The sequence below is a fragment of the Garra rufa genome, chromosome 19 (assembly GCF_049309525.1).
Source record: "Garra rufa chromosome 19, GarRuf1.0, whole genome shotgun sequence".
Classification (NCBI taxonomy): domain Eukaryota; kingdom Metazoa; phylum Chordata; class Actinopteri; order Cypriniformes; family Cyprinidae; genus Garra; species Garra rufa.
Genome location: NC_133379.1, coordinates 29,099,336 through 29,112,252, shown reverse-complemented (window position 1 = coordinate 29,112,252; position 12,917 = coordinate 29,099,336). Strand labels below are relative to the sequence as shown.

The 12,917-nt window shown below is 34.8% G+C and overlaps 1 protein-coding gene across 1 annotated transcript in view; it reads right to left on the bottom strand.

Moving 5' to 3' along the window:
* Nucleotides 1-6,238: 6,238 nt before the first annotated feature.
* lhx5 (LIM homeobox 5) overlaps nucleotides 6,239-12,917 on the bottom strand; it is an 11,432-nt gene continuing 4,753 nt past the window's right edge. Inside the window, exons 3-5 of the mRNA XM_073825037.1 lie at nucleotides 12,535-12,812; nucleotides 9,041-9,206; nucleotides 6,239-7,117 (exon numbers count right to left, since the gene is read on the bottom strand). Of these exons, the coding sequence (XP_073681138.1) occupies nucleotides 6,753-7,117; nucleotides 9,041-9,206; nucleotides 12,535-12,812 (809 nt within the window). The 3' untranslated portion in view covers nucleotides 6,239-6,752. The remainder of the gene's footprint in view (nucleotides 7,118-9,040; nucleotides 9,207-12,534; nucleotides 12,813-12,917) is intronic.

Here is a 12,917-nt window from a genome sequence, read left to right as displayed (position 1 = left end):
GTTTAACTAGTCATTCAAACCACTTTAAACTATTAATATTGTATGAATTATTTGCATACATTTTTCTTGTGGTTTTGAGTTATTTGCTACGAAAAGATAGTAAATACTTTAAGTGTTTTTCTAGTCTTTTCTATTTTAATGTATTACAATATTTACAAAATTAGAAATAATATATTTCAGTTTATTTTCAGTCATCATTAGTTATATTCAGCTAATATAGATAAAATATAAGTATTTAAACCACTTTAAACTGTTTAATATATGTAATATTTGCATCAACGTTTAAAAAATCTAATTAAATAAAACAAAAATAAATAGTATGAATAAAATAATATAATAGCATTAAATGATTTAAACCACTTTAAACCATTTAATATCAATATTGTATGTATTATTTGCATACATTTGTTCTTGTAGTTTTGAACTATTTGCTACGAAAAGGTAAATAATTTAAAATTGTTTTACTAGTATTTTATTGTATTACAATATTTACAAATATTTTATTTGAAATTATAGAAAATAATAAATATTTTAGTTTATTTATTTTTAGTCATTAAAGTTATATTCAGCTTAAATAAGTACATAATAACTAATACAACTAGCTATTTATACCACTTTTAACCATTTAATATTGCTATTTTATTTAATATTTGCATAAACATTAAAAAATCTTATTAAATAAAAATCAAATATGTTATAATAATTAAATATAATATAATAATAAATGGTTTAACTAACTAGCCATTTAAACCACTATAAATCATTTAAATATTGTATGTATTCTTTGCATTTATTTTCTAGTTTTAAGTTATTTTCTATGAAATGTTATTACATAATTGAATAATAGAGTATTTTAATATATTTAAAAATATTTACAGATATTTTTAAAATTACAAATATTATTAAAGAAATAATTTATTGTCATTTATTTTGAAATACATCAGCCACTTTTCAAACCATTTCTTATCACTATTATACATGCACAGAACAGAAAACAATTAACAACCCTTAAAATAGTCCTATCAAACAGGTTTATAATTTTGAGCTGAACTAAAAATACACAACAACAAAGCAAAATGTAATTTACATTTGGAAAAAAAAAAACAGTCAATAGTTGATTGACACATTTACTCAAAGCAAAAACATTTAATTGTTCAGTTTCCTCAGCCATATTCAAGTTCGCGCAAATAAAATTCTTCACGATTATGCTTGAGCGTTTGACCTTCGGAGAGTCTGAAATCAAAAAGAAATTGTGCGAATATAACCGTAATCTCTAAAGAGAAGAGAAAAGGTGACGAGAAAGATAATAAAACCTAGGCTGAAGAGAGCGATAGAGTAAGCAAACCGAAGTGAGGAAGGGATGCTGAGAGGCTTTTGCGGTGAAAGAGACTTTCTAGGGGGTTCCTGTGCTGTGGGGTTGATTGTGTACCGGGTGGAGGGGGGCATTGTGGGATAGCATGGGATGGAGAAACGGGAGGGAGAGAGGTGTGAGAGAACGAGCAGGTGATTTATAACAACAACAGAAGGCTTCTCTCCCCTCCACCACCTCCTCTTCCCTCTCACTGAAGCAAAACAAGGAAATCCATTACAAAAAGGCTTGTGTGATAATGGACTTTGCTCTGTGTGTGTGTGTGTGTGTGTGTGTGTGTGTGTGTGTGCAGAGCCAAGACATCGGATATATTTGGGTAATAAAACTGTAAAGATTTTTTCAGAGATATACAAGTGTGCCCCAAAGCTCTTGGTCAAAGCACGGCTCCGGTCCGTATGTGTATACAGACACATTTTCAGTCCCCGAGCTCCTTGCCTTCACGTCCTCACCTCCCTGAGATAAAGACCTCTATTCTACCTCGGCGAACGAGAGATGGTGCTGGCAGGCTCCAGGGAGCAAACAGAGAGAAGGAGGAGAAGTAAATAATAGAGGGATATGGCAGGCAGTAATGGTATGGTGGCACTGAAGACCACGTTCTTCCACGGCAGGAGGGGCCGCATGCGGGATCTAGCCCGGCTCAGAGTCTCCCTCTGGGGGAGGAGATGGTGTGGAAGAGCCCGTGCCTGCTCTTCTCACATTACCCCTTATGTTAAAACCAGTCAGGGGGAAAATTGGGGCCTGCGTGGTCCTCCGCAGGCCCACCTGAGCCCACTGAGACAAGGAATGGGGAAGGAGGGGGGACCTACAAGTCTCTAAATGCATGAGTAATAAGAGTCATAACCTTGAAAACATGTTGGGCATTAAAGCAGATACATGTGAAAGGCATGTTTGTTGTTTGAATGTGATGGCTGTCAACACCTACATAAGATGGAGTAACAAAACATTGTAGATAAGTTTGAACGTATTCATAGGAATGACAGGAATGAGTGACTTATTTATATTAAAAGTCATATGTTGTGCCATCACTTTGGAAGTGTGGAAAGAATTTATGCAATGAATTTATAACACATATTCATCCAGACTATAGTATAAAGGACCCTGGTGAGACCCTCATAATAAGGCCTGGGACAATGTGCCAGGTTGTCCCGACCTGCAGCTAAGATGTTTGTTTGTTTTTTGTGGGGTTTAGTTTTGTTTGGTTGTTTAGTGACTTTTTTTTGGGTTGATTTGTTTGATAGTTTGTCTTGTTTAGTGATGCTTCTTTGCTCTGAGATTTAGTTGTTTTGTGATGTTTTTGTTTTGTTTAGTAACTTTGCTTTTTTTTGTTTGGTGGTCTCTTAACGTTCATTTAGTCTTTTTGTGTTTTTGTGAAATTTCTTTGGCGGTTTGGTTTGTTTAGTAATTGGTGGTTTTGTTTTAGTTTTTTATGTTTTTGGTTTGTTTGGTGATGTTGTTCAGTGACTTCTCTTTTGTGATTTGTTTTGTTTGATCGTTTGTTTTGTTTAGTAATGTTTTTTTGTATGGCGTTCTCAAGATTTTAGTATTTTTGTTTTCAGTGACATTTCTTTAGTGATTTTATTTATTTGGTGGTTTGGTTTGTTTAGTGACTGGCGATTTGTTTTGTTTGGCCAACTCTAAGATTGTTTTAGTTTATGTTTTTGGTTTGTTGGTTGGCTCTCATTTTAGTTATTGATTTTGTTAATGACTTCTCTTGTGATTTGCTTTATTTGATTGTTTTGTTTAATAACTGCTTGTTTGTTTTGTTGGCCCTTTAAGATTAGTTTAGTCTTTTTGTGACCTTTCTTTGGTGATTTGTTTTATTTTGGTGGTTTGGTTTGTTTAGTGGCTATTTGTTTTGTTTGGTCGACTGATTTAAGATTGTTTTAGTTTATTGTTTTTGATTTGTGTAGTGACTTTTTAATGATTTGTTTGGTTCTTTCCTGGATGGTTTTATTTTTTGTCATGGTAATGACTTCTCTTGTGATTTTGTTTTATTTGATTGTTTTGTTTAATCACTTTGCTTTTTTGTTTGGTTGTTTTTTGTGTTTTAGTGTCATTTCTTTGGTGATTTTGTTTTATTTTTTTGTGGTTTGTTTAGTGATTTTTCTTCTGTGATTTCGTTTGTATGGTGGTTTGTTTTCTTTAGTGACTGGTGATTTTTTTGTTTGGTGGATTCTAAGGTTAGTTTGGTTATTTTGGTTTGTTTAGTGAACTTGTGATTTGTTTGGTTGGCTCTTATTTTAGTTATTGTTTTGTTAATGACTTTTCTCAAGATTTGTTGTATTTGGTATTAGTCTTTTTGTGACATTTCTTTGGTGGTTTGTTTTATTTGGTGGTTTGGTTTGTTTAGTGACTTTGGCGATTTTTCTTTGGTCAAGGCCTAAGATTGTTTTAGCTCTTCATGTTTTTGGTTTGTTTAGTAACTTAGTTTGTGATTTGTTTGGTTGGCTCTTATTTTAGTTATTGTTTTGTTAATGACTTTTCTCAAGATTTGTTGTATTTGGTTGTTTTTAATAATTTAGCTTTTTTGTTTGCTGGTATTTTTAGATTTGTTTAGTCTTTTTGTGACATTTCTTTGGTGGTTTGTTTTATTTGGTGGTTTGTTTTGTTTAGTAACTGCTTTTTTGTTTGTTGGTCTTAAGATCCGTTTAGTCTTGTTTTTGTGACTTATTTGGTGATTTGTGTAAATTTTTTGTGTTTTTTTTTAGTTACTTTTTTCTGTGATTTCTTTTGTTTGTTTTTTTTATTTTTTTTTAGTGACTGTGGTGATTTTTGTTTGGTGGATTATAAGGTTATTTTATTTAATTGAAAGCTGTGCTGAAAGACCTTGTAGTACTGAATCACTTTTAACATTGAATCCCTTTTATATATATATATATATATGTATGTTTATGTATATGTATGTATATATGTATATATAAATATTCATTAAAAATATTTATCCAAATAAGTCTTTGGTAATGACTTAGAGATTAAGAAGCCGTTTTGTTTAGTAACTTTACTTTTTGTTTGGTGCTCTTTAGTTTTTTTGTGACAATTCTTTGGTGGTTTGTTTTGTTTAGTGACTTTGGCGATTTGTTTTGTTTGGTCAGCTCTAAGATTGTTTTAGTTTTTGTTTAGTGACTTTTCTTCTGTGATTTGTGTTTGATGGTTTTGTTTAGTAACTTTGATTTTGTTTGCTGGTCTCTTTAAGATTTAAAGAGTTATTTTGTGACATCTGTGTTTTTGTGTGGTGATTTGGTTTATTTAGTGACTTAGCTTTTTTGTTTGGTCTCTTAAGACACAATTAGTCTTTTTGTGACATTAGTTTGGTTATTTGTTTTGTTTGGTCAACACTGATGTTTTAGTTTTTGTTTTTCTTTTGTGACTTTTTTGTAATTTTTGTTTTTATGGTTTGTTTAATAACATTGCTTTTTGTTTGGTGGTATTTTAAGATACATTTAGTCTTTGTGTGACACTTTTTTGTGTGTGTGTTTAATTGATTGAATGCTGTGCTGAAAGACCTTGTAGTACTGAATCCTTTTTAACATTGAATAGCTTTTTCTGAAATGACAGTTTATTTAAAAATCTTTATAATCTTTGTGGTTATAAAATGAACATTAAATTAACTAAATTTTTTTAAATACATTTAACAAGTTTTTAACAGTTTCCTTTTTTCTTTCTTTTTAAGTTATATTTATTAACAGTTAAAAAACAGTTTCAAAGACTCCTTACTATGAATGCTTGAATCTGGTTTAGCAAACCTATTTAACATTTGATGAAAAGTTTGGTTTAATAGCAGTTAGCAAACAATAGGATGTCTTAAGAAATTAAATGTAACCAAGTTTATATACTCCCCCTTTGAGTAACTTGAATGCGTTAATCCTGAGTACTGTAGTGCCATTTTCTACTTTTCTCTCCAGTGTCAAAACTAGTTAATTAAATTCTTACAAAATTATTATGCCCCCCTATGTCCAGGTGACATTTGTCTAGACAATTGTTTTTCTTCACTAGCCCATCAGATGGCGCCTGCTTTCAGTCTGGAGGCTGTCGAGGGTGCAGTGGTAAGTCACAGATGTTGCCTGTCCCGTCCTTTTGTTTTCCCCCCATTGAGAAGAGAGACCTCAGCTGTTAAAGGAGATTCTTCATTATGGCTTCAATGTTCTTTTGAAAATCATTTCCATTAAAACATTTTTTTCAAAGCAAGGTACTAAAGCGAAGGTTAAATGAAGTTGAACAACGCACAGGCGTTTCTGCGAGCTTCTCAATGACAGATCACTGTGTGGGGAAAGGCCTCTATGCAGAAGATGGGGGGGCGGGGGTGAGAGGCAGATGTCTCTATGTGTTGCAGGTGCATATGTATGTTTTCAAGTGAGAATACTGAATTGGAGAAAAAGAGAGATAAAACAAAATATCCATAGTTGTTGCTGATTTTGCATAGTTGTTGCAACTTCCTCTTGTGTGCTGTCACAAAAACTAATGGTAATGTCATGAAACTACATTTTTAAATCATTTTTAGTTTACCCTTTTTGTGGTTTGAGAGTCATTTTAACCCTGGTAAGCCTTTAACAGAGATTTACAGCAACATCAACATTTCTGTGTACAACTTAATATCTTGTATACTAAAATTAGAAAATGTTTATAATAAATTAGCTTGTTGGAATGGAAATCGTGACTCTCGGGTTGATTTCAAGTTTTGCTTCAACTAAAAATAACTTTTTCCCTCTGAAACACGTTATAATTTCATTCAGTGAACCTTAAAGTCAAATTGCATCATTAGATATTTGATTAGCGCGGAGTATGTTTTGACAGGCATAGATTGATCAGAACACAGGTATACTGAGTGTTCATCGAAATGTTTAATGAACCAATTCAGCAGTTAATGAATGAACCAAATATGTTACAAATGGACCAGTTTTAAGACAGAAAAGAAAACATTTTTTAAAATCGGAACAAACTGAGCCTCAGTATCTCGGAAAAGGAAGAAACTAAAGCCAACGTAAGGATGAAAATGGTTTTACCTTTAAGTACTAGCTCGCGTCTGCCCATCAAATGCAGTTTGACAAGTCAAAGCAGTAGAAAACCCCTTGGGCGAACATCTGAGCTATTGTCGCAATCGTAATATTGAACTCAGGAAACCATATCAACAGAATCGAACCAATGTGATCGGTCAAGATAACCTCTGACAATACACATCCTTTGACAGTAGAAACTAAACTGCAAGAGAGGGTCATTTGCACTTGATGTCTTTCCACCTTTCAGGTTTACGGTCCAAATATTGGTTTGTTCTGGTCCATGACCAGCCAATAAACCCTCCCTCTGTAACCTAGAGCGCTAAGGTAGACCAGTTAGGGTGGAATTCCCTCCGTGTCCATAGTTCAGAGTCTTATCCTGTCTCTCTGTCCTACCAAACAGTGTTCTCCCCCATCTCTTGACCAGGATGGGACATGGGGCCATTGTAACTGGTGTTGTTGGCCAGGGGGAAGGGTGGACTCGGACCCCCTGTAAAGCCACCCTCCCCCTGTGGATTGGGATGGAGAGGTCCGGTCATGCCTGGCTCGGGACTAGGGGTATCTGCGTGGGAGATCATGTCCGTGAACCTTTGGTCGTCTGAGGGGTGGTGCGCTGAGACCGGGCCGCCCTCCATAGCTCCTGAACCCGAGCTGAGGAGGTAAGGGGATTCGGCTGGAGACTGCGCCTGTGAGGAAGGGGGTCCATGAGGGAAGAAATCGTAGTTGACCACTGGCCCGTAGTAGTCTCCTTGGTATTCTGAGGAGAAGAAACAAGACCAATCAGTAAAGCTTTTGATACTTGAAAGAGAAAAAGTGCTTTTTTGGGTAGAGTACAATGAAAACAAATGGGTATAGAAAGAGTATTCACTCAAAAATTGTTAGTAAATTTCACAAAGAATGTGCATTTTGATGTCAAAAGTTTTTGAACAATAAGATTGTATTTTTTTTTTTTTAAAGAAGTCTCTTCTGCTCACCAAGCCTGCATTTATTTAATCCAAAGTACAGTGAAAACTACAATTTTGAAATATTTTACCGTTTAAAATAGCTGTTTTCCATTTTAATATATTTTAAATTTTAATTTATTCCTGTGATTTCAAAGCTGAATTTTTTGCATCATTATTCCAGTCACACAGTCCTTCAGAAATCATTCTAATATTCTGATTTGCTGCTCAAAAAAATGTATCATTATTATTATGTTGAAAAGAGCTGAGTAAAAAAAATTGTTTCTTTGATAAATAGAAAGTTCAGAAGAACAGCATTTATGTGAAATAGAAATCTTTTGTAACATTATAAATGTCTTCATCATCACTTTTGATCAATTTAAAGCATCTTTGCTATATATAAGTATTATTTTTTTTATAATTTCTTTCCTGAAAAATCCTGAAAAAATGTACTCAACTGTTTTGAATATTGATAACAATGATACATAATGCTTCTTGAACAGCAAAGCAGCATATTAGAATGATTTCTGAAGTATGAAGACTGGAGTAATGATGCTGAAAATGTAGCTTTGATCACAGGAATAAATTCCATTTAAAAAATATTCAAATAGAAAGCAGTTATTTTAAATAGTAAAAATATTTCACAATATTACCGTTTTTGCGGTATTTTAAATAAAAAAAAAAAATGCAGGCTTGGTGAGCAGAAAATAATTCTGTTCAATTGCTGTTCAAAAACTTTTCACTGGTGGTGTAGAAAAACTGAAAAAGCATATTTTTGTAAAACCAATAATCAGTTTTGTTCACCATTTCGAAAAATCAGCGTACATGACATTTAATTAACTCCCAGTGAGTACTACTTTTACTTGATGCCTAATTTCATGTTTTTCTCATTTTCCAAGACGGAGTGTCAGAATAGTTTGACTACGACCAAAAGATTTTATTAGGAGAAGACAAATAAGAAGTGGTAATGAATGAAAATACTCTAATGAAAGAGGACGTAAATAAATGTGAAAGTCGTACGAGAGCACACAGGCATGTTTCTTCTTCCATTTTTCCTCTCATATCCATTCTCTCGCTCCGTCATACCTTTGCGATTGGCCTATATAATTAGCGCTACAGAAAGTCATTAACATTCCTCCCCAATTCCATTATTTTTTTCCTGCAGTTGTGATACTTTAATGTGCTAATCAATCATCAAAAGACATTTTACTATAAAGAAACACCACTTGCTCGCTGAGTGATAGATAGTCGAATCATCAATGCCAGACCTCTGGAGATCAGTACGTCTATCTGTTTAAATTTATGTCTTTGAGGGATTTGAAATATGCACTTTTTCAATTTATTGTGGAATTGTTGGTGTCTATATTCTGATTGTCTTGCTATGTTCACTCATTACAGAAATGAAAACACAACTCGCGTTTCAGCCAAACACCTGTTAGTATGTCAGGAGCGTGCATGTACAAATCCAATCAAGGAGACCAAGCTGGAATGTCGAACAACAGGTAACGCACACAATTTATCGCTTTCAGGGCTTTCTCTGTGCATTGCACTCCATTGGAAGCCTGTGTTACATTTCTTGTTTTATGCTCTGATGACATAATCTTAGCTTTAGGATTCTGTGTCCTAGTACCAAGAGAAAAACTACTTGTACGAGTCTTTGTGCTTTCAAGGTAAGAGAAAAGCCTTGAAGATACAGGACAGTGGGTTTGAGAGAAAGAACATTCTTTGTGTTTATGTACCTCCATAGTAGCTGTATCCTCCAGGGCCCATTATGTCAGGGTCCTCCAGTCTTCCTCCGAGTGGCCTCATTCTGCGTGGTCCCCTGAAGAAAGCATGTCGTCGAGCACCAAGAGCGCTGAGCTGCTTCATTCTGCGTTCTTTAGACCGCCGATTTTGAAACCACACCTACAAGGCAAAGCCACAATTACTTACTATGTAATTACAACACAGAAGTATGTGAGACGAGATCTACCTGACTTTATATGTTTTGCATTGCTCTCATTATCCAATTAGAAAACAGGTCATTTCCACACTTGTCCAGGTGACCTGATGGTTTAGATGAGTGGTGTAAATAATTACACCATTTACAAATAAATTAAATTTTTACCTTTATCATGACTTGTCTTATGGTGGTTATACTTTAAAAAACTGCTAATGAAACCAAATGGGGTCCAAACAACTTTGACATTTTTCAAAATATCTTTAAATCTTATACAGATTTGAAATGACTTAAAGCTGACATTTTTCTTAAGGGTTGAGTTTTTTCAGTCAGAAAAAGAAAAGCAGCTACTATTAGTGGTGTAATATCAACACTTCTGTTGATTTAATGATATTGGCAGCACATCTGCTTGAAGAAACACATAAACAACTTAATGAGAGAAATTAACGCAGCAAATGCTGGTCAATGTTCATCCGAAACATTGTCACAGTGCATTCTAAGCTATGAAATGCCATTTTATGTGACCCTGGACCACAAAACCAGGGTCTTAAAAGTCTTAAGTAGCATGGGTATATTTGTAGCAATAGCCAAAAATACATTGTATGGGGCAAAATGATTGATTTTTCTTTTATGCAAATAGGATATTAAGTAAAGATCATGTTGCATTAAGATTCTGTAAATGTCTTACCCTAAATATATTAAAACTTAATTTTTGGTTAGTAATATGCATTGCTAAGAACTTCATTTGAACAACTTTAAATGCTATTCTCTCATTATTTAGATTTTTTGCACCCTCAGATTTTAGATTTTCAAATATTTGTATCTCAGTCAAATATTGTCCTATCCTAACAAATCATGCATCAATTAAAAACAATTCATTTCAGCTCTATTTGACCCTTATGACTGGTTTTGTGCTCCAGGGTCACATATAGATAACAACGTGACTAAATTAGCCATGTATATATAGACAAATGTTCTCTCGTTTCGTGTTTGTCTTGCAGCTCAACCTATTAATGAAATAAACTAACTCATAATAATTGATCCTGGCCGCCTTGTCAGACCTAGAGCGCTACTGAACTACAATGCAATACGTTCCGAAGATTTATATTCCTGCGAAAATTAATATGCTGTGATGATTTCACCAGTCCCTCATCTTAGTGCATGCACGCACATAATTTCTGAGACACTGCGGTGCTGACAAGTATCGTTTGATCATGACGCCGCCAGCTCATTACAAATAGACCTGATATAACAGTGTGTGACAGATGCAATATCAGACTCATCACTGTTGAACATTGTTTCAATCTTTTAGTAAGACCAAGGTAATTTGACATACCACTGTGCTGGTGGAACTCAAATCTAATCTTTTAGTCAAAAGAATCACAACGGTGTGCTTCAACAAACACCACGAGGGTGGTTTTTCACACTGTTGTCATATAAACTGCTTGCGCAGGAACAAAGAGCAGAGGATGATGTGAAAATGTCTGACATAAGGTGACATTGTTATGCATGATGGTACAATGTAACACATTCATGCCTGAATCTGCATTGCCACTGCATAATATATGCTAACAACAGTTAGTCTGCTCTGGAGGCACAATCCTGCCATGTACGAAAGAGAAAAAGAGAGTGAGAGAGACTATATTAGAGAGACAAAACATGTTCTCTACCTAAAACCACTTAAGCATTCCTCTCCATGCTCGGCAAAGGCAACACCTGCTTATTGAGAACAATCGGCTAACTGTTTGGTACATTTTTATGGAAATGTTTTGCCTCCTCCTGAGTGAGCGTTGCTTAGGGATTACACACACATGCTGCTGAACCGGCATGGCTCCGGAGGGCTCCCCGCGCAGAGCGCAATCCACATTTAACACATAACAAATGAACGGGGACGTGTGGCAAAGGCCGTCTCCATTTTGGCTCAGAAACAAAGCACCGAGCCTTGCTGGGATTCAGAGAGGGTTGTGATTTCTTGATGATGACAGTGATACATGAAGATGAGCGGTGTGCTTGAGTTCACAGATAGAACCCAGGATAACTTTAGTCGTCAGAAATCGAGAATCAAGTTCCTTTGGCTTTTTTAGTTTTATATGTGTCCCTGGACCACAAAACCAGTCTTAAGTAGCACAGGTAGATTTGTAGCAATAGCCAAAAATACAGTGTATGGGTCAAAATAATCGATTTTTCTAAGTAAAGATCGCGTTCCATGAAGATATTTTGTAAATTTTCTACCATAAATATATCGAAACTTGCAATATGCATTGCTAAGAACTTCATTTGGACAACTTTAAAGGTAATTTTCTCAATATTTAGATTTTTTGCACCATCAGATTCCAGATTTTCAAATAGCTGCATCTCGGCCTAATATTATCCAAACCGCACATCAATGGAAAGCTTATTTTTTGATCTTTTAGATGATTTATAAATCTCAATTTCAAAAATGTTACCCTTATGACTGTTTTCTGGTCCAGGGTCAAATATGGACATCATATGGACTTTTATAATCAAGTCATCCTTTCCACAAAGTTCCTAAATTGTAATCAGTATCTTGATTATATATTAAAACTAGAAAACTAGTGGAAAACTCTCATTCTTACTAATGCTGTTGACCTTTACCTGGACTTTACAGCATTGTTGTGTTTATCAGCCAACCCCTCTCCAATTATATTTCACCTTATTAATTATTTCACCATTTATACACAGAAAGTTCTTAAATTTAGTGGGAACTGCTGGCTGTAATTGCTGTCAGAGCAGACTATCTTTCACATTCATATTTTCTCAGCAGGAACTGACAAGCCTATCATGTAGCTGACATTATCTTGCTTTTTTCTGATCAGGGACTACTACCAAATCCATTAACGACTTTAACTGCTTTGCAACTGTGAAAATTCCAACCTATATTTGTATTTTATCATAATTTATATGTACCAGAACATTACACTTCATATGACAAACCAAGTGTCTATATATATAATCTTCAAATGACAACCTTGTCAAACCATGATTTTGTACAATACCACTGATTATTTAAATCTTTGGAGAAATATCAGCATTAAAATTCCTTTATAATAAACACCTTAGTGTAGAGACCTTGATCTCTAGCACAGCAGCCTATAGTGGCTGTTAGACTGAAAATATGTTTAGCTAAAAAATAAATAAACGACAAAACCCACATAGGGCTACATACAATTTAGCTCGATGCGAACCTCAAAGAAATTTAGATATAAAATGACTTTTCTGAACTGAATATCGTGGAATGGCTAAATAAATAAATAAACCCAAATGTATTCTTACCTGTATGACTCGCATGTTGAGGCCTGTCTCCTGAGCGAGCTGCTCGCGAATGTGTCGCGTGGGCTTCGGCGTCGCCACAAACGCGGCTTTGAGAGTCTCGAGTTGTTTGGCCTTGATAGTGGTGCGCGGGCCCCGCCGCTTCGTGCACGAGTTTTGTTCCTCGTTCTCGTTGTTGTTAGTGTCTTTATCTGAGGATGTGGAATTGTCCGTCTCCTTCGTGTCGTCCTGGATTGGATCCGGAAGATCAGGCGATAAACTCCGGTCCGTACACGATGACACTGAAGTATGATAAAGGAACATATTAGTCTCAATGCAAAATGATTTTATTGTAATATACGATCACCAGCCTCTTGAGATAACAGTAGAAGCTGTAAAAACTGATA